This window comes from Peromyscus leucopus, chromosome 16_21, assembly GCF_004664715.2.
Source record: "Peromyscus leucopus breed LL Stock chromosome 16_21, UCI_PerLeu_2.1, whole genome shotgun sequence".
Taxonomy (NCBI): domain Eukaryota; kingdom Metazoa; phylum Chordata; class Mammalia; order Rodentia; family Cricetidae; genus Peromyscus; species Peromyscus leucopus.
This window is the reverse complement of record NC_051084.1, coordinates 13295347-13318033: the sequence shown is the minus strand read 5'-3', so window position 1 is coordinate 13318033 and position 22687 is coordinate 13295347. Positions and strand designations below refer to the sequence as shown.

Sequence of the window (22687 nt, the reverse complement as noted above, 5' to 3'; positions counted from 1 at the left end):
GGTGGCACATGCCTGTAATTCCAGCACTAGGAAGGTGTAAGAAGATCAGAAGTTCAAGATCACCCTTGGCTACAGAGTAAGTATGAGACCAGCCTGGCTATGTGAGCCCTATCTCAAGGAAACAACAAAAACAAAAATCAACCAAAGTAAATGTCCCTGACTTGTGTATCTAAAATGACCAGGAGGCTCCTTGGAAAAACAAGTCCCATTTTTCCAGCAAGGAAGTTTCTTGAGCCTCAGGTCCCCTAGCTCATTTGTAAGTGAATGCTGGGACCATCAAGTGGTACAGCAGCGCTTGGTGGGAAGCGTTAGCCACTTACACTCCACCAGCAGAAATCCCCAGATTACAGCACATCTGCTGACCCGGTGCCCAAGGCAGAAGCTGTGGCTGAAATGCATTAACGGATCTCAATGCATTTATTTCATCAGACCCCGGCACACGGAAAGCAGCTGCAGGTTTGGGGAATGGAATGTGTCTGCTTTACATTCTCCTCCATCCCTGGCTTCCCACAGTAGAGGGAAAGTCATTATCCGAGAACCAGAACTGGAGTCCAGCTCAGTGAGCTGGGCCTCTGTCCTGCTGCAAAAGAAAAGCATCGGGTGGGTGGTCAGGGTCAGCTGCCCAGGGCCCTGGGACCAAAGCCCCACTGGATCACCAAGCAGGCCTCCGTGGTCTCTCTTCCGAGGGGAGGAGGAGTTAGAAAAGTTACCAAAGCCCCACTGGGGTGTTCTAAAGCAGAAGCACACATCTGCTTTCCCCAAATCAAACACCTGAAATGCACAAATGCAAAATAGGCCAACATAAGCAAGAGGAGCCAGGACCTGAACTCAGAGCACATGCATTCACTGGTGGGCTGGAACCGCCCAGCCACACACCCACGGGGTAAACATTCATTTGAAAACGACAAGCCCCACCCCACTGCTGGCCTTCACTACTGCTTCTCCACAACTCTGCCCTGTCTCAGCAGTGTCCTCTGTCACCCACTGGGGACCCTCATTTTACCTGACCTCTGTCTCTGACATTCTCTCTCACCTCCACCTGCCATCATGGGAGAGGAGAATAGGGTGGCCACACCATGCAGGATGCTGCAGCTTGTGAAGATTTTCCTCCAAGCAAGCCTTTTAGCCCTCATGCACGAGGAGGAGGAGGAGGAGGAGGAGGAAGAGGAGGGGGAGGAGGAGGAGGAGGGCCGCCGCTGGGCTCAGCCATGTAGAGCTGAACATTTACTGACAGGAAATGGCTCACAAAAATTTGGCCACAGGAAGTTCTGCCTCCTCCACGCCCTTTAGGAGCTGAGGGCATTAGCCCTTGGGAGCTCCCACATTTCTTGGTGTTTCTTCTCTCACTGGCCTCTATCTGGGCCTGCAGTAGAGCAATGTGGGTTGGTAAGAAGCCTGCTCCGGGGTGACCTACCTGCTTTCAATGGCTCCTGATATGCATGGCAGTCTCTTTCTGAACCTCCTTGTCCTCTACAAGACATCGGGTACAGCTTCCAAAGGCTGGCCTACAGCTGCAGTGTAGCTGAGAGGAAGTGTGACCCATCCAGCCCAGACCAAAGAGAAGCTACCCTGGTCTCAGCGGTGCTCACTCTGCACATGGTTCCCAGGGAACTGAGCCCTGATCAACCACCCAGAAGCATCTTTGCAAGCAAGAACCAGCTCACTGCATAACTGATGTCCACATAGCAACAAAGCCAGGGGACATTAGACTGAAAGGGCCACACCCTCCCCTCTGGAGCACCTCTCTGCTACCTCCCACCACGTGTTTGGTCACCCACCCGAAACCACGACAAGTCCCTTCCCACAGGGTCCTGCCTTCTGTCAGGACCACCCATTAAGAGTGTGTGTTTTGGACACTGAGCACTGGACTTGGGCTCCAGCTGCAGATCCGACTACTGTGTGGCTGAGACTGCCCTGGGATTTCTCATAATGGGCTTATCACTCTGTCCTCACAGCTGAGGCAGGGCTGCCTGGCTCTGACAGTATCTGCCCACCTACCTTCCCTTCTCAGTGGAGACTCAGGTACCCTCCTCCTCCCCAACTACAAACCTGTTTCCACTGACTGCTGATGCATGCTGAGTGACCAGCCCGGTAAAGATTCCTGCTGAGGAAATGCAAACTGCAAAGAAGCCTCATTTAAATACATGAAGACTACCCAGGAGACCTGGAAAGTATGCAGTGGTCACACCAAGGGGACAAGGAAGAGCAGCTCCCCTATATAGTGAGTGTGTTTCTTAGGCAGAGGCAGAGTGTTTCCAAGTTTGGCCACAGGGATCTTCACATCTAAGAGAGGTAAAGGATGCAGGAGAGAAAGCAATGGCTGTCGTCACTGCCACAGCTGCACGCAAGCTGCCCAGCGTCAGACACTTTTAAGGGTGAAGTCTCTACAGGGTGTGTGTGTGTGTTCACACATGTGTGGGTGCACATCCAAGACTGACTTCAGGAGTCTTCCTCAATTACATTCTGGAAACTTGACTCGTTGAGGTGGGGTCTCTCACTGAATCCATGGCATGGATAGTCTAGCCAGTCAGCTTGCTCCAGGACCCTCTTCTGAATGCTGGAAGGCATTCATGTTGGTTCCGGGGATCCAGACTCTAACTGCTAAACCATCTCCCCAGGCCCTCTACACGCTTTTTGCTTTCCTCTAGTAACTCAAAAAGGTCACCAGGAGATGTGTACAAGTACAAGCACACTTTTCACAAAATCTGATTTAAGTATCAGTAGTCCCACATCTGCTGTCCACTCTTGAAGACTGGGATTTGGGGAAGGAACCTGGCTTCCTGGTCCCACGTGTTTGTTTAGTTTATGTTAACACACTTCCACTGGGGAACAAGACTTAGACATGAGTTCAAGTCAGACACAACAGTTGTGAACTGACACCCCACTGTTCAGACTTTGAGTGTAGAAAGTGCTGCCCACCTCACTCGGGGCTCACTGGCTCGGGGGAGATGGGGTGGAGAGGGCTCACACACAGGACTCCACCAAGGGGCAGCAGCCTAGATCTGATCACTGTCATGAACTCAGCCAGCCTTCAGCTCTTGTCTGGGCAGCCTCAACCCTGAGCACCCCACAGCTCGGGACACCTGCTCCTGTGGTCCCTCCGAGTTCTCGGGCAGCACCTCCATCCTGAGAGAAGAGAACTGCTCGGCTGGGCCCTCATTAAACCCTCTCCCCAGGGTTTAAACTCCACACACGCTGAGAATTCTCAAAGTTTGGTCTGCAACGCCACGCCTCTAGTCCATTATTTGCTTGAGATTGGCATTATTCTAACTTCTCACATTCAATCTCTGAGTCCCATGGATCCTCTTCCCAATATTGAGGGCACTCTCTTTTCCAGAGCTACCACCATCAGAAGGCAGTTCCCAGGACCCTCTGCCACCATGCACTGACTCCCAAGTGGCCAAAGACTCCTCACAGCAGCAGAAGGCAGGTACTTTCTGCCTGCGATCACCAAATTCATGGAGTGAATCCAGATTTCCTGCTGACTGCACTGCATCCCCTCAGGGCAGCCCCCAGGGTTGCCTCTCTCTCTCATACACTGTCCTAGACACAAGAGCCCCATCCCCACCCCCATCCCCACCCCCATGAACTTTTGCTCACTCAGGCCTCAGCTTCAGGGTCTCTTCCTCATGAAGAACTCCTAGATTCTCATGGCATGTTGGACTACTTCAATTACTTGCTACAACTGTAATTTTAAAGCTACTTGTGTAAATTTTTTTCATTTCAAGGTCTATTTGGCTAGACTTTACAAAGCCAAGTATCACAGTTCTGTAATTCCCTACACACCCCTGGCACCTCAGACAGTGCTTGTTTCTTTCAAAGTAACAAGGCTTGACAAAGCAGCAGAGGTCACAATGACACTATGTCCTCTCAACCTAAGGGACAAGCAAAGTCTAACCATGATTTTCAGGGGATGACTGCATCCTCACTCTCTTCTCCTAGCAGCCGCTGTCACTCTATGATACCTTGGTGACACACGCTTCCACCTGAAGTAACTGAAGGGGTCCACACCTACCCTCTGTGCAGCACGCCTTCTCCAAAGAGCAACAGCACAAGAGCAGACTCCTATTCCACTCTCCTGAACTCAATGAAGACAGGCGCAACAAATAACTTTAACCGGGGACTCATTAAAACAGAAAGGTATTCCTTCTAGCACAAGGCACCCTCCCCCGCTCCACAGAAGCCTGGCACAAGCACCTCCCGTTCCACGCGTGACCAGTGTGCAGCAGGCACCATTACTGACTGATGTGACATGTGCATCTGTGCACTAACAGGTTTGCTTTCTACTGCTATGAATGATCCAAGCATCTACTCACAGGTTCACACGCAGACAAAGATAGTGTGAAGGGCTCTTAGGATCACAATAAGCTGTGTGGACAGCGAAGAACTAACCATCACAGGCTCCCAGTGATGTTCAATTCTCCCTCTCCCTAGTATTTTTGTCAGTTACTTCAGATTCAACAGAAAACTAATCCTGGCACAACAGTTCAGCTCCAGGGAAGAGGAATTTAATTGAAGCAAGGGTATTAACATAAATCTGGACCATTAACTTGTAAATCTAGAGCCTTCCTTCTCTTCCTGGCTAAATCTGTAATTTGGCAGGGCACAGTAGAGGAGCATGTCGCCCTACGTACCAATGACAAGGACTCAGGAGTCTCACTATGTTGACTCGGGCGCCCCCTCCCAAGGGCCAGAAATGACGCAGATCAAGAAGGAAGATGTTGGTGTGTGTGGAACATCCTGGTGATCAAGGAGGAAGAGGCTTGCTGGGCCTCACAAAAACTCTAATGGTAGCTGCCATACTGCCCCCTGGGGTCCACAGAACTTGTCTTTAATTGGAGCATCCTCTGCCTGTCACCCCAAACAACCACCCAGAACCAGCCATTTCCTAGACAACTAAATACTCAACAGGAACTTCTGGCTTGAGGAGAATGTTAGACACTGGCATAGACCTGTTCCCTACAGCCCTATAGGACCTTCTTAGAAGACATGTCAGTGACTGAAGCCTCTGGAAGGCTACAGGAACAGCTGGGGATCATCACAGGCCCATGTGATCTGTCTCCAGGCACTTTAGCTTGTGCCCGGTTGGGTGGTGAGGTCTCTGATCAGACACAATGGGGAGTCTGACAGCAGGGGAGTCTCTGGGAAAGCCAACCCGGGTACTGGTGACATACGCAGAGCAGCTATTTTGCATGCACTTCTCTGTCTGCAAAGCCTCCTGGGGAGAAGAGGGGAGAGGGTAACCCTTGCAACCATGGGTGTGGCAGGGCAGTTGCTGAGAGGCCAGCTACCTGGCTGTTTTGAGCACTCCCGTGAACCACCATGCTGACAATCACTTTTTTTGTCTCAGAAATCCACTGTGTCAAGTCTATCTCAGCAGACCTGAAGTGTGGAAACCCTCTTCCCCACCAGTCAGGGAGGGATGCAGCTTCTCAGCCAGTCCAGCTCAAACCTCTCATGGCCCTTGCAGTCCTATCCCAGGGACTTGGCTCCCCAGCAGCCTGGCTGAGTCTCAGGGACCGAAAATGCCCACAACCCCCAGCACCATGAGAGCCAACAACCCAAGAACACATCCCACAGTGAGGGGGCTGAGCCTCATGGAGACACACTGGCCTTTAAAATGCTCTCAGGGAAATCACTTTCTGCAGCTATTACCACAGGACAGTGTTCTGTCTCCTGCAAGCAACAAGACAGGAAAGCTGAAGTGGCTGCCTTCCTGGAGTCTGTGTCTCCAGGACCCATGCCGTGTGAGCTCATCAAGACCCTGGTCTGCTTCGGTCAAGGTACTTTCCAGAATAAGACACAAACTTTGCTGACACTAATCTTGGAGGAAAGGTGGCACCAAAAACCCATCTAACAAAGGAGTCAAGCGTCAGAACTGGGCCACTGAAAGGAAGCAACAGGCTCAAGGAGTCAGCAGGGTTTACTGGCCATCTGCACATGGTATTCATGGTCTATGCTGGCTGAGCAGAGGGGAAAGAAGCCACTGTTTCCTGTGGCTAACGAGTGCTGAGATGCAAGAAAGCAGCTGCAAACAGAATCAGCACAATCAGGCCATGGGTAATAAGGCGGGGCATCCAGGGAGGCCAACCACACAGGCTGCCCTGTAAGGAGGTCCATTTTCATGGGCAGTGAGGACATGAATCAGTGCTGGCAAGAACAGAGCACACACACATGGCAATGCCTATGACCCAGATGTGGGAGCGAGAGCAAGGAGGGTAACGATACAGACCTGCCCTCCAGAAACGCCAGGTTTAGACAAGGTTTCAAGCGACACCAGAACACACTTAATAACAGCATGGGATGGTGGGGTTTGGAGACATGGCTCAATGGTTAAGAACACTTGCTATTCTTCCAGAGGACCCAGATTCAGTTCCCAGCACCCACATGGTGGCTCGCAATCAACTATAACTCCAATGTCAGGGGATCCAACAGCCTCTTCTGGCTTCAGTGGGCACCAGGCACACATAGTTCACATACATACATCTAGGCAAAACACTTACAAAAATACAAGGATCTGTCGGCGGTGGTGGCACACGCCTTTAATCCCAGCACTCAGGAGGCAGAGCCAGGCAGATCTCTGTGAGTTCAAGGCCAGTCTGATCTACAAAGGGATTTCTAGGATAGCCAACACTGTTACACAAAGAAACCCTGTCTTGAAAAACCAAAACCCAAAACAAACAAACATGAATCTTAAAACAAAACAAAACCCCTAAGCAGCCAGAGAAACCACAAACACCCCAGAAACTGGTTACCACACAGCAGGCCTCACCCATTGTTAGCATTCACTAGCCTCTACAGGTTGAAAAAAATGGACAGACTGGGCTATGGTCACCTCCTAAACATTTAGGGTGCCCAATGGGACAGTTTGGAGACCAAAAAAAAAACAAGATGTGGACTCAAATCCTTTAGCACTTCTGATTACTTAACTTCAAACTGTGAGTATCTATTTCTAAAAACCAAGGTATCCTTGTTCTACAATGCATTTTAAAAGTAAAACTGGCACAGCCCAAGTCCTAAACAGAGACAGATGACGAATGGCACTGTTCCCTATGTCCCCCACAAGATTCCCAATCTGTTCCCAAGTTACTGTGTGTTATTGTACCACCGAGGATGGGGTTGGGGCAGGCCAGCCAGAAGAATAAACATGGCCTCGCCACCCTGCAATGCTTGCAGTCTGGAAAGGGGGGCAGCCTGCAGCCAGAGGATTTTTAGCATGTGGTCACTTGATCAAGCAAGGCTGTATTAAAGGAGGTCAGCTTTGGCCAGGGCTGACTTGGAAAATGTGGAGACAGATTGAGCTCAGCACCCACTCCGGTACTTGACTCAGTCCAACACTCTGTCACCATTCCTTCAGCCCCGAGGGACTGGGGTGTTAGGTGGTCTAAGCCACTATACTCCAGTTGGTGACAGACAAGCTCAGTAAGGAGGAAGAGGCCTTGAGGGACACCTCTGGATGGCAGCCTGAGTGGAAACAAGGCATGCCACAGGGTCAGTATAGATGCACCTTGCCAGGCGAGGGTCTCCCTGTGTTGGCAATGTGCCCAGTTGTTGGGTTACCCCAACCAGGTATCTAAGGCTAGGGGAGGAGACAAGTGTGGTCCCACACAGCAAGCTGTGACTTCGAATTTCTGTGACCCGAAAGAACCCAAAGTATACTTTCCCCCAAAGTTGAAAAATTAAAGCTATAATAATAATAATAATAATAATAAAATAACTGGATTAAACAAAGCAGGCAACCTCACCCTACCTGATAGTTTAGTCTAGAGACCACTCACAGGGGTCCTAGATCCTAAGCGGAGATTCAGAGAATCAACGAAATGGAGGTTACAGAGTCAAACACACCGGTCTGGCAGAGAGACCAGAAGACACAGACAATTCGCGAAGATGTGCTGGGTCATGTGCGGACAGGAGAGCAGGAAGGGGTAGGAGGGAGGTGCACCTTGTGAGGCTGAGGGCAAGAGGGGGCATTGCCATAAGCAGTCACTAGCCACACCAAGCACTACTGTCCACAGCGTAATCCAGGAAGTGACCCTTTGCACGTAAACAAGTGGAGCTGTGGGATGGCAAAACCTTCCTCCAGGCCACACAGGGCTTCCTCTGCTAAATCATCTGCTTTTGCAAGCTGTATGTAAAATGTTTCCTACACTGTCCTTGACACATTTCTTAAATACAACTCCTAAGGCTCACCAGGGTGAGGGCAGCTATGGGAAGTTCACCCTAAGTCATGCCTAATGCTGAAAAGACTTAATTTCAACCTAAGGCCACAGAAAGGCAAGGGTACTGGAGGTGCACACTTAGCATTTAACCTAACAGCTCCCTCCTGCATATCTATGCAAGAAAGAGAGAAAAGAAATGGAAGGCAGGCACACAGACTGGCAAAGTGCAGACTACGTGTTCACAGGCGACATGTCTGTATGTGCAGCATCTTACAGAACGGACAACTAACAGGAAGTCTGGCCAGGCTTCAGGGCCAGAGATGCTCCAGGAAAATCAACTGTGTGCTGAGGGGCAGCAATCTCACAGTGGGCACAGTGCAGTCTACACACAAACACATAGGACACCTGAACAAAGATAGACACTGGAAATATAAAACACAGCTAAGAAAAGGCTAAGAAAATTTTAAAAACCTAAGTGGAGAGAGATACTTGTATTTGTGGGTTGGACACTGTTAGGATGGCAACTCTGAGCTGTTATCATCAGACTCAAAAGCAGGAGCTGCTGCAGGGGTGGCCCTGTGGTCTTCATCCCACCAGCCCGATGGGTTCTGTTGTGTAGTTACTCTTTTTGTAAAATGAACAATGTTTCAAAGGTGCAGGGATGCTTCAAGATGTCTGGGCAGTCAAGCACACAGAAAAGATGCTCCTGTGTGCAAAATGCTCTTTGGTCCAGGGAGAAGAAAGTTCATAACACTGGGTGGGCAAGTTCTTGCTAGGCAGCCAGAGAGAAAGACCAAGTACTGAGGTTGCCAAAGGCACTGAGAAGTTAAAACAGAAGCACTGGGAAGAACCAGGAACTGACACAGGACACTGGGAAGGGTGTTGGCTGCAGATGATGTCAGATGCACATTTACTACTTAACATCCCACCCCACATATTTACCCAATTAAAATTAAGATGCATATCATGTCCGTCCACCTAAAGATTTACATGGAAATGCTTAATGCAGCTTATAAACCTGGGCTATCCCCTCTCCGTGTGGCAGCATCAGAGGAAGAATAACTAGCCAATAGCATCACAGATGACTCTCAAAAACGTATCGTGTGACACAGACCTACAATTGTATACTGTGAATCCACAGATACTAAAATTCTAGAAAAAGCAAAACTCTAGGGCAGCAAAGTGAAAGGACCAGAGAGGCAACAGAGTCCTTCCAGAATGGTGGAACTGTAAAGCCAAATGGTGATGACTACTCAACTTACATGAATTTACAAAAATTTTCTGAATTGCAAATTCAGTATGTAAAATGTTATGGTACATTAATTTTAAAAAACTTTAAAAAATCTTTCTGAAAAATAATTAAAATTATTTATTATTAGATCAAAACTATAAAATATCAGTAATTCTTTTTGGAATAATCCCCTCTTGTCTACAAAATGTAATCTAGGCAGGGTAAGCTGTCCAGCAGGCTCTGACATGCTGTCATGGCGCTGCCACTGAGAAGGAAACCTCCACGTCATGAGGACTGGTGTTGGCAGGGGACGGTGGGGAGAGAACACGGGCAGCAGACATGTTCTGGATATTCTGCACCCGAGGAGCTGAGCCTCTGGTCCTGTTTTGCTTGAGGTAGGGCAGCACCCGCTGTGCCTTCTCCATACTGGCCCGGCCACGCACCCACAGCAGGCTGGGCCTCTGGAGCGGGTGCAGGTCTGACACTTCCATCTCTGTGACGACAAGCAGGACAGGGACTCAGCACTCTTGCACATGAAAGGGTAAGCTGCTGCTTCACAGAACACAGTGCTGTGGGAAAGAGGAGGTGCAGGGAATCTCTCAACCTGCCACGTGGTTCCCAACATCCTTCGCTTTTCTCGTGTACCGTAATTCCCACCAGAGGGTTTCTTCCTTTTGGAAGTACAGACAAGACACATCTTCCTCTTCAGCCACAGGCAGCACACACCCCAGCTGCCACCTTGGGAGTCCGGGAGAAACTGGAGTCTTCATTACCAGACTCAAAAACAGGAGCTCCTACAGAGTGGATCTATCTCACCAGCCAAATCAGTTCTGGCTATGGTAGAGGTAAAGTCAGATCATGTTAACTATATCCCAAACCACTGATGGTGCTTACTCTGAGCCAACATCCAACCTCCTCAACCCAGAACTGGAACCTTTCTCTCTCTTCCTTCTTAGCAGCCCTCACCACCTGACGTCAGTTCCACCCAGCTGCAGGCGCCATCTCTATAACCTCGGGTGCCAAAGCATTCGCCTTTTCCTACGTCTAAGCCACACTCTTGAAGTCTTAACTGTAGAAGCCTGTCCAGCGTCGCCCAGGTGAAATGAAGCCCCACCCGCATCCTCTGAATGTGTCTTGTAACTTGGTAACAACGCTAGTGAAGGGCTTTCTGGGGGCAGCATGTGCGCGTGCTTCCCTGTCAGGCCCGGCAAATCACTGCATACAAAACCATTTGCAGGTCCTTGGAGAAGCAGCTGGTTCCAGACAGGGGAGTAAGCTTAAGATTTAAACACATCTTGTTAGGCCAAAGAGTAAGGACCTGCACCTATTCCTCCCTCACCTGGTCACTGGAGATAGGAGCCGGCCGGGCTGAAGGAACTTCAATTTGGCCAGATGTGGACCAAGGTGAGTAACGAGAACGCTGTAGACAGCACTGACTCATAAGCCAATGGGGTGGAGGGAGGAGTCCACCACAGTCACAGGTGCAAAGGGAGGGGGAGGGCCCACTTAGAGAATGCTGCTGCTGCTGCTGCTGGCACCAAACGGCAACTGTGGAATCCAATCACTGGAAACTACATGAGGCTGGCTAGGTGACAAACCTCAAGGACATCTTTTGTTTGGTTGGTTTTAGACAGGGTCTCCCTATGTAGCTTTGGTTGGCCTGGAACTCTACATATAGACCAGATGAGCATCAAACTCATAAAGATCTGCCTGCCTTTGTCCCAAGAGTGCAGAGATTAAAGGCATGTGCCACAGTGCCCAGCCTCTCAAGGACATTAACCTATTGTCACAGTACTTTCCACAGGCTTCTTCTTCTTCTTTTTCTTTTTTTTTTTTTTTTTAAGATTTTATTTATTTATCATGTATACAGTGAGTGTTCAGCCTGTAGGTCAGAAGAGGGCACCAGATCTCATTGTAGATGGCTGTGAGCCACCATGTGGGTGCTGGGAATTGAACTCAGGCCCTCTGGAAGAACAGCCAGTGCTCTTAACCTCTCCAGTGCTCTTAATCTCTCCAGCCCCTCCACAGGCTGCTTCTTAAGTGCACTACAGAAGGTGGAGAGGAGCTTGGCTGAGGTGTGAACATGAATCAAATAACGTTAGTACTCAGAAGCTGATGGACACTGAGCCTCCCAGAGGAAAACTGAGCAAACCATCACCACAGTGTAGTACCGTAGCTGGCTGACAAAACGCAACTAAAATCATTAAGAAACAGACCCCAGCCAGTGGTGGCGCACGCCTTTAATCCCAGCACTCGGGAGGCAGAGCCAGGCAGATCTCTGTGAGTTCAAGGCCAGCCTGGTCTACAGAGCAAGATCCAGGACAGGCTCCAAAGCTACACAGAGAAACCCTGTCGTGAAAACAACAACAAAAACAAACAAACAAAAAAAGAAAGAAACAGACCCCAAATGAAGGATGCTCTAATTTTAAAACCCATGAAAGTGTGTGTGCATGTATGTGCATGTGTGCAAACAGAGGGACATACTTGAAAATGTCCATACTGTAAAACAGAAAGCTTTTTAAGAATTTTCTACATTAAAACAGACTAAGACACTAAACCTAACACCTCATCAAGGCCAGATCCTCACTCAAGGGGAAAGCAGCTTTGGGAAAAAGCAGGCCACTGATCAACAGACACAAATGAGCATGGGTGGCAGCCAGGAACAGCACTGGTGGGAGGTCCCTGAAGTGCTCCCTCCCATGACTGGTTCTACAGAACAGTGTCTGTCTCTGCTCCCAGCAAACAGTTTACAGAAGGGGAGGCCATGACGGTCACAACTAGCTCAGATGGCCCAAGGGGGGAACTATTTCCAAATAGAGTTGAAAAAAGCCCTGGGGATCACTGCTAATTTGATTGGATGGGCCCAGAGAACCTTTTCTTTGAAAAGCTTCCAAGACTAAGGGTGTCCAGAGCGGTTCCAATAGTCACATGGACTTGTTTTACTGAACTAGAGCCTCTGGGAGTGGGCCAGAAAGCATGTCCCAACACACTGCCCAGCTAGTGCTCACAGATATCACAGTTAGGCCTAGTCTATGAGCTCATCCTATGTGTACCTTACCCCTCACAAAACTTAGCAAAATATTTTGTAAGGTCACCTCAACAAACACCTGTTACTTTGGTCTGACAGTGAATAACAGAGGAAAAATGACCACAGAGGTGTGTGAATACTGCAGACTGCAGAGGCCCAGCCACAGCATCGTGGGCTTTCTGAAGCAAACAGAACCACCAGGAAAGTGAGATTACCGTGAGGTCATACGAGTAGCACGGGCTGTGTGGAGGTGGCTAAGTCACCACATACTAAAAACATGCAAAAACGTACACAGTTCTTACTTGACAGGTACTTCTGTGGTCTTGAGAAGCAATCATAAAGCCATGCTGAAGGGGTGGGTCATAGCACACAGCATCATGGCCAGAGCTAGAACACCCTCTGGGTGGGCCTGAGGAGACAAGACTCCTCCAACAGGAATGATCAACTTTGTCAGCCTGCCAAGTGGAAATGCAACAAGCAACCTATTCCACATGACTGTCTTCTGTCCCGAGAGTCAGGCTGTGGAAACGCTCTAGGATGCAGGCCCATCCCACCCACACCACATGCCTGTCCTAACTGGCACGCAGGAAAATTTCACAGGAAAAGGGCGTTCCTTTGGTGTTGTTGACTTAAAGGTTATCTAGTCACAGTGAGGCAGGAGAACTCATCTTCAAAATTCACTTATTGAAAGCTCAGGGACCGTCCTGGCAATTAACAATTCCTATCACCTACAGCTGTCCTATGTGAGAAGGCTCAGAACTCGCCTTACAAATTGCTCTTTTGAAGATCAAAGGGAAGCTGAATGTGTCTGTGTGTGCTCTCGATGAGACTGTAATTTAATGGGATTTCAGAGAAGCCTTTGCCAGCAGTGCTGGGATGACAGCCCCGGGGCGGAGGATTCAGGGAAGCTTGGCCACTCTTCCCTTTGGAGCCTCTTCTCTGCCTTTAATTGGCACCTCATTAGAAATTAATGAAAATGACATCTTCTGTTCTTCCTGCTCTAGGCATCGAAGGCTACAAAAAGGCCCATCACAATTCATAACACATTCAATTTATATAGCAATGGCTCTTAAGCATTATTTATGAGATGTGAATTTCTTGTCAGCAGTTAATAACCTGTACGGAATGGAAGGAGAATGGAAGAGAAGACTGCAAACATACACAGAGGAAGATTTTTCTGCAATCGAGAAGTGTTCTGTTTTGAGTTCAACTACTTTGAGTCTTCGATTTCAGTAGCAAATACCACGTTTCCCTCTAACACCTTCCAGGGCAGTTAGCGTCTTCCCAACACTCCATGTATCTTAAGGAAACCAGCACACAACCCACCCTTTCCTAGAGGCACCCAGCAGGCAGGAGGGAGGAACACAAAGCAGTCTGTCAAAGCCAGCCCCAGAGCTTATGTCCCCGCAGTCTTCACCTTTTGAACAGCAGCAGGGGACTCGGTCTTTTTCTTCTGGGCTCATGGTATAAAGCTCTCCGTGAACCAGAGTGAACTCCAGCGCTCTAGCAAGGCTTCCTCTGAAGGGACTCTGATCTTGGAATTGGACAAGGCACTACAAGTTGTTAGGTAACTGAGAAAGAATGCGGGTCTATGGTAAACCCTACTTGGAGACCCAACCTCCTGGCCAGGAGGCAAAGAGCTTGTGGCTTAACCGAGACACTTTGGTTGTTTTTTTTTTTTTTTTTTTTGGTTTTTCGAGACAGGGTTTCTCTGTGTAGCTTTGCGCCTTTCCTGGAACTCACTTGGTAGCCCAGGCTGGCCTCAAACTCACAGAGATCTGCCTGCCTCTGCCTCCCAAGTGCTGGGATTAAAGGCGTGCGCCACCAACACCCGGCCCGAGACACTTTGATGGTACAGCTGGCCACAGTGAAAGGCACAAGACCATCTAATAACTATTTCAGCTTTTTTTTCAGCTGGATGCTAAGACCTTTGGAACCTGAGTGGTTTGCATCAATGCTGCAGAGTAAATTTGGGGCCCTGGCCGGGCGGTGGTGGCGCACGCCTTTAATCCCAGCACTCGGGAGGCAGAGCCAGGTGAATCTCTGTGAGTTCAAGGCCAGCCTGGGCTACCAAGTGAGCTCCAGGAAAGGCGCAAAGCTACGCAGAGAAACCGTGTCTCGAAAAACCAAAAAAACAAAAATCAAAAACAAAACAAAAAAAAAAAATTTGGGGCCCTGGAGCTTCCCAACGACTCTGTGAACTCTCCCTCACCTGCCTGAGGAGGAGAGGCAAGGCAGCAAGCTCCCATGGACCAACTGCTTCATCTATCTCAGCAAGTTCTGCATCCTACCAAGGACCAGTCACTTTTGAGGAGGAAACAGGAACATTTCTACCACTCTGAGAAACAATCAGCCTACATAATAAGAAAAAATGGACGGCCAGGCTTCTCAACACAGCTAACAGAATGAATCGCTGAAAACCACCACAGCTCACCTCAACACAGAAGCAAGAATCTACAACCTCAAGGGATCATATAGCACTTTCAGTATGGAGTGAAGCCACCAGACCCCGGAAGTTCCTCAGCTCACCACAGAACCCTACCTGGCCTCACCAGAGCACACCACGGACTTCAGTACAAGCTGAGTCTACAGCCCCGCTGACAGCATCTGCTCCCACCAACCCCAACTCTCTTCTTTATACTTCCCATGCACACTTCACAGCAAACGGAACGCCACACTCCACCTCCCTGTCCCCACAGCTGAATGTATACCAGAGAGAGACAGACGGACAAACAGAGGGGGTCATGCCAGAAACAGCTGTTCCGACCTAATGTCCACGCGAAGCCAGTCCATCCCCCTGCTTCCCCACTTCCACAGCACAGAAGACAGACAATGCCCCCCCAAGTCCAACTTTACAACTATACAGGGAACTGCTCATCCCCCTGTGCCAGCAACCATAATACAGGATAGCCAAAAGTGAGGGGATGGTAAAGCCCACTTCCTGGAATAGAAGATGAAGAGTTCTCAGAGGCTAAAGCCAGGCTCGGCGTCTGCCAGATGACACCTCTGTTCCACAGATCAGTTCTTCTCATAGCATGTTTCAAACACAGGAAATAAAAACAGGGACAGGAAAACTGTAAGTGAGCCTACAATAACACAGCTACATTTCTACCTCTGTGGCACGATATACGTGGTCAAGAAGAAATGCAGCATTTGCCTATGCTTTCTTCAGTGTGCAAGACATAGAATTTAAAAATGACATCCATGTGCAGAGCCTTAAGAGGCGGCACTGTGCTGGAGGACAAAGGAGGAAGTGACATTCCAGCTGCTTCAAGGTGTTACTCACCGGATCAGTGAGGGTTCCAGAAGGAACTCATCAGACCACAGTTGAAAAGGGGGTGGGGAGAAAGCATCTGTTATTAAAAGCTCATCTAAGATGGATTCAATCTCTGTTTTATGGCACATAGCAGACTCTTACTAGTCTGTTAACTTCTAAAGTCGCCAATGGGAAGGCAGCAGAAGGGCAAGGAGGGAGACAGTGGAACAGCAAGTCCTGCCTGAGACAGCATGGGATCAGGAGGGTGCCTTGGGTAGGGTGCTCACCACAGCGACAGGATCCCAGTTCCTGCTGGACCAGCTCCAGCTTGGTCTGGCACTGGAAGCACCTACGCCGACTCTTCTGCTTCGACCGGCTGCTCTCCTCAGGTCGCTCGGTGCTCTCTAGTAGTCTCGGCCGTTTCACAGGTGAAGCCTCGTTCTCAGACTGTGAATCTGACCAAAACAACACATTTGGGGATGAGGGTTAGTGCCTGACTGCGCAGACACGACTGTCTAGAGCAGTGCTAAGCACATATCTGACCATGGTACTGCTCCTGACCAGGAACTAGGCCAGTGTGAGCATCACCGGAACAAGCACATACTTCAGAGCTGACTCCTGACAAGCCAGCCTGAGCTCAGCAGTTAAGAGCACTGGCTGCTCTTTCAGAGGTCCTGAGTGCAATTCCCAGCACCCACATGGAGGCTCACAACCACCTGTAATGAGATCTGGTGCCCTCTTCTGGTGTGCAAGCATACATGCAGGCAAAACACCATATACACAATAAATAAATAAATCTCTTTTAAAAAAAAAAAAAGGCACCTCTATGTCGGCTTTCTGGAACTAGATGTTTTCACAAGGAGAGCATTCCAGATAGAGATGGGCCCCGCTTTACAACACCCCCACTTCACCAAACTCCAGTGCTCACTTGGGCTGGCTATTTACCTGTTCTTGAGTACTTTATTTTTGTTCTAAAGACAGAGTCTCCAGCCCAAGCTGGCCAAAAATTTGCTATGTATTAGAGCAGTGGTTCCCAACCTTCCTAATGCTGCAATGCTTTAATAGTTCCTCATGTTGTGGTGACCCCCAACCACCAACATTATCTCACTGCTACCTCATAACTGCATTTCCGCTACTGTTATGAATCACAATGTAAATGTCTATATGCAGGACATCTGCTATGCGACACCTGTGGTGGGAGGTCAAAGGAGTGAGCAGTTATCACCCACAGACTGAGAACCTCCGTATCAGGAGACGACCTTGGACTTGGATCCTTAGTCCTGCACCCCAAGGGTAAAGACTATAGACATGTAAGTTTATGCAGAGCTGGGAGACAAACCCAGGGCCAGACAAACACTCCACTGTAAACTGAGTTACATCCCTGTAATCTTTTTTGAGATTTTATTTTAAGCTGGGTGGTAGGGGACAGGGAGGGTGGCACATGTCTTTAATCCCAGTACTCAGGGCCTGGTCCACAAAGCAAGTTCCAAGACAATCAGGGCCACACAGAGAAACCCTGTCTCAAAATAACAACAACAAAGATTTTATTTTAATTATGGAGGTGGGAGACACAAGAGTGCGGGTGCTCATGAAGGTCAGAAGAGGGCATCAGATTCCCCGGAGATGAAGTTACAGGTGACTAGGAACTGAATCCAAGTCCTCTGCAAGAGCAGTATACAACACTTTTAACCACTGAATCATCTCTCCAGCTCTAAGACTGCTAACTCTTAAAAAAAAAAAAAAAAACCGCCAGACTATACTTGCAGCGCTTACAGAACCCTGCACCCCCAGGTGACCTTCTGAGGTGAGTGACAACCAGTTCTAGTCCACTTCTAAGCACACACTAGCCCTACTTGACATGAGTCCTGCTTGTTCACGAGCACTGTCTCTGCCTGCACTGGGGGAGGGAGCAGCTGTAGGGATGGATGCAGGACCTGTGACAGCTGTAGGAAGGTACGATGGCCAACAATTTTATCTTCACATTACCTCGGGAAGTACCTACAATGCAGCCACATGAACTCCTGTCCTTGGCTCAGGCTGGCTGGTCAGAAGTCGCTCTGAGGTACATGCTTGTTCCAGTGAGCAGTACATCCAGGGAAGGGACACTGGCCACTGCTCACACACAAGGCTCCTACATCCTGGAGCAATGGCTATACTGCTTCCTGGGAAGGAAGGCGCCTCTGGCTAAAGCTCCAGGGTAGTTCTGTTCTGTCACCAGCTCTTACCTACTGATTTACTTGCTATGGTCTAAAGCAGCCACTGCACCCAGGCTAGATCATTAGGAACCACTGGACCGTCTCCCTGATCACCTCCGTGCTTCAAACCACTACCAACCCTCCCCCAAAGAAGAGGTCTAAGTGCTTATCTGCTGTGGATATCACTCTGTATGCTGTGAATGTGTTGCTCTGAATGACTGATTAATAAAACGCTAATTGGCCAGCAGCCAGGCAGGAAGTATAGTATAGGTGGGATAAGCAGAGAAGAGAATTCTGGGAATAGGAAGGCTGAGTCAGGAGTCGCCAGCCAGACACAGAAGAAGCAAGATGTAAAAGTACCGGTAAGCCACAAGCCAGGTGGCAACTTATAGATTAATAGAAATGGGTTAAATTAAGATATAAGAACTAGATAGCAAGAAGCCTGCCACGGTCATACAGTTCATAAGCAATATAAGTCTCTGTGTGTTTACTTGGGTCTGAGCGGCTGCAGGAGTCAGGTGGACACTGGAGAACACTCCAGCTACACTTATCAACAGTCTCAAAAGGTCCTGCACAAACTGCTCTTCCAAGCTCTCTTTCCCACTGTGTCTTGAGCTGCTTTTTCCTTGGGCACCACCCACACTCACCTCCAGACTGCCTCTTTCCTTTCAGTTCTCTCTGCACAACACTGTCACCCAGGGCTACAAACTCTTTAAGTCTTCGCTCCACAGGCAAATTTCAACTAAGTCTTGTTCCTGGATTATCACACATGAATCACACTATCCTGGCCCTCTCTTGGCCTGCCTTCTATTCCTTCTGTGAGGGTCAGTCTTATTAATCTGACTAGACAACCAGGGGGTTAGTAGGGCACACTCTGGCTCTGTCTGTGAGGCAGCTCTGAGACAAATCTCTGCTAACAGTTCCATCCACTGGTGTTTTCAAACTGTAAAGAGACTGGGTGGAAAGTGGTACAGCTGTGGAAGGCAAGGCCTGGCTAGGGAGGGAGGTCATTGTGTGTGTGTGTGGGTGGGTGGGTGTGGGTGTTCCTTGGGGACTGCCTTGCCCTGGACCCTTCCTGTGTGCAGGATGTGAGCTGTTCCACTTGCCCTCCCTTCTGCAACAGAAGGAGACCATGAGCAGACTAAACCAAGGGACTTGCCTGCTGGACGTCTGTCAAAGGAATGGAAATCACACATCCCTTAGGCCTGTTAGGGGGTAAGGGGACACATTCACCTGCTTACTGACTGATATAAGCACTGGTTGAATGAGAGAATCCTCTCCTGGCAGTCCTTGTTTTCTACTTGAAGGGGCTTTCTGAGAAGCTGTAGCATGATGATATGTTGGCACAGGCTATCTCTGTGCCTTTCCCAAACCTGCTCTGTGTGGAATGGAGGCTGAGCTTTAGTGGCTTCAACAGCAGCAGAAGGGGAGTGTGTCCACAGCTCCAGTCCTGCCCCCAGTACAGCAGCGGACACATGCACTGCATCATTCTTCACAAGTGCAAGCTTCAGTGCTCACCTCATTCAACTCTTCCAGTCCTGTGTGACATTCTCCCAACACAAACCAACTACATAAGCCCTCTGATGAAAACAACTGAAAGCAACTCTTGCCTATTTTCTAGGTCTGCTGAACGAAGCTGTCCAGACCCAGTTAGTATGGTTACTAAGGCTGCCACACAGGCCAGCCCCCCTCCTTCTGCTCCACAAGAGCAAAAAGCAACAATCTAAATGTAAATCATTACAAAGCAGCCAGCCAAAAGAATTCACCTTGCATGAGCCACACTGCTCTCCTGGGGGTCTTTTTCCACAAAAATGGCACTATTTGTGATAACAACCCTATTTAGATACCTAACAAAAACCTGTACTGCTTGTCCTATTTGAAGTATCTTTTTAAGAAATGTCTCTTAATATGGGATGAGAGGTGTGATCAATACAATATGGAAGCGGAAAACTTCTCTATTTTAAAATTATTTGGAGGAGGAGAGGAGGGGCAAGTGTGTGTGTGGCCCACACTACATATATGTGGAAGCTCTCTGAGGTCAGAAGAGGGCCTCAGATTCCTTAGAACTAGAGTTACAGGTAGTTGAGGTCAGAAGAGGGCCTCAGATTCCTTGGAACTAGAGTTACAGGTAGTTGTAAACCAGCTGGTGGGGAACTACACTCCAGTTCTCTGCAAGAGAAGGAAGAGCTGTTTACCTTTGAACCCTCTCTCCAGCCTCAAAACTTAAAAAACAACAACAACAAAAAGCTGAGTATGGTGACACACCACAATTTTAGTCTCAGCACTCGAGAAGTAAAGGTAGACAAGATCTCCGGACATTCAAGGCCATCAAGGTCTACACAGCAACTTCAGGCCAGAAGGGCTACACAATGAGACCCTGCCCATAAATAAATAAACACATAAGTAAATAAATGAAGCTGAGTCACATAGTGAGACCCCGCCCATTAATGGATGAAGGAATGAATGAGTAAGCAAGCAAGCTAAACACAAGTGGTATACATGATGCCAATGTACTTATCACATGAAATTGACCCTCAGCTCATGGGCCTTTTCACCCACACCTCTGACAGGTACACGTGTTGGGACATGCACAGAGCTGGAACTCAAAGCTCTTTTGAGGAGTCTGACCCAAATGGCCAAGTGTGCCATCTTCTGTGGAGCACAGTGTTCCATTGCTAGAGGAAACTTTAACTTCGGGTGTCAACAGAGCAAGAGGGAAGTCCTGTGGCATACAATCGCATCAGGGAGGGAATGTAAAGAAAAGCATTTGCTTTGCATGCCGCTGTGACTGGGAACCAAACTTCCTGTCTGCACGGTCTTACTGCCAGGTGTCTTCACTGAGCACTTGCTTTTGATGGGGTCCCTAAAGTTAGGACAGTTCAGGCATCAGACAATATGCCCGAGAGGGTCAACAATAACTCTAGGGAACAAATCTCCACGGTCCCTCTGACCACTCTAAACACTGAGAAGTTAAAGTTCTTGTAGGCAATAGAAAGGAGGTATTCTTGGAACGACAGGTCAGAGGGAGGCCTGTGATGCTACCAACAGTTTCTGCTACAATGCACCGGCCATTCTAAAGAACTAGTTGTTCCTCTGAAGGTCCGTGTCCCAGGATCTGCATCAGTTTACAACCAAACGTGTGTACAAGCTGTGTTGTGAGCAGCAGTCCTATGTGACTCTACACCAGTGGTTCTCAACCTCCCTAATGTTACAACCTTTTAACACAGTTCCTCATGTTGTCATGATCCCCAACCATAACATTATTTCATTACTACTTCCTAACTAATTTTGCTGTTAGGAATTGTAATGCAGATATCCGATATTCAGGATATCTGATATGCAACCCTATGAAAGGGTTGTTCAATCCCAATGGGCTGTGACCCACAGGTTGCGAAGCCCTGTTCTACACCTAGATGAACTGCCCAGCAGACTGTGTCTTCTTAAGAGTCTCTGCACTCTTCCCAGACACTAAGAGACCCACAGTGTTGAAGCCCTGGGGTACACTGACTTCCTCTGCCCTCTCTGATGGTCTACATTAACTGGAAAGAAACCCTAGTGTCCTCTAATGTCCTCTAATGTGAGGAGAGTGGAATGAAGTTCCCCACCCAAACTGTCTGCGGCATGCTGCCATTCAGGTGGCTGAGTTTTATGTCACTTCTTGGTGAAGCAAGTCATTTTCTGACATTTTCTCACAGGTCAACATGGTGTTTTAATTAGAAGCTAATGAAATAAACAGGAGTCTATAGGCTCAGCACCATGCCTATGGAAGAATTTATATCTCCTCTGCTAATTATTTAATGAAACCCTGTGCCTGGGGTGAGTTGCCTAAATAAGAGAAACAGATGTCTAGTGTAGGGATTCTAATTACATAATAATGAACTAAATAATTCAACTATTCAATTATAAATTTTAAGTCAGTTAGGAAAGGACTAGCAGAAAAGACCCAAACATGAGTTAACATTAAAAGAGCCATCTACTGTGCACCTGGAATCAACTGTGATTATCTGCCACCTGCTTCTAAGTTTCAGTCTCTCTAACTTGAAGCATTTTCAGTTTGGGGAACAATGGCAGAAACCATCTAATTAATCTGTTTGCATATGCTGAACTTGGGCAGTAAGGGTTAAATGTGGAGAGCAAGGTGAACAGAAATAACTCTCACACTCAGCTCTAACTGTCAGAAGAAACACGTCCTAGAAAGGAGCATGCTCATTAGCAGCAGGAGGAGCTGCAGTGGCAAGCTAGACATGGTCCCACCCCAGGAGTCAGGAGTGACTCCTAATTAAGGTCCTTCATAAAGAGCCAACAAAGCACATTTTTTTCAGTGTTTCCTCTTGAGAACTACTCTAGGCTGGGTATACCCACGGAGGCTGCTGCACTCCCACGCCAGGCTCACAGCTCCCGGCCCTTTAGACCCCGCTTTCTCAGCCAGTGTTTAACAATGACAAAGACACCACGTGAGATCTTCTAAGGAAAATTTCACCGATTTTACCTGTGTCCAATTTCTTGGTCTGAAGGCAACCACTGCTCAACATGTGACAGAGGAAACAAGTACAGTGTTTTTAAACACTAATTGGACTTTGCTAGCCAAGTACAGACAGTAACTAGCACCGAGTCTTTTAACTCAGGAATACATTTACAGCGGAAGCCTGACGGCAACAAACAGGGCTGCTGCTTCTCAAACTGTTTTGTCTCTGACAGAGATGCACGTTTGTCCCTCCTGTCACTGTTCTTGTCTTTATTACTCATGTTCTCTCCTGAAAATCTCCAAATGAATTGTGTCAGGCCTGTCAAAACTGCAGCCCGGCTCTCTTACTCTCC

At 48.5% G+C, this 22687-nt stretch overlaps 1 protein-coding gene across 2 annotated transcripts in view; it reads right to left on the bottom strand.

The window, feature by feature from the left end:
* Zfand3 (zinc finger AN1-type containing 3) overlaps window positions 1-22687 on the bottom strand; it is a 247165-nt gene that overhangs the window by 6859 nt on the left and 217619 nt on the right. For both annotated transcript variants that reach the window (XM_028885047.2, XM_037200116.1), the window contains one exon: window positions 15962-16129. In XM_028885047.2, the coding sequence (XP_028740880.1) occupies window positions 15962-16129 (168 nt within the window). The remainder of the gene's footprint in view (window positions 1-15961; window positions 16130-22687) is intronic.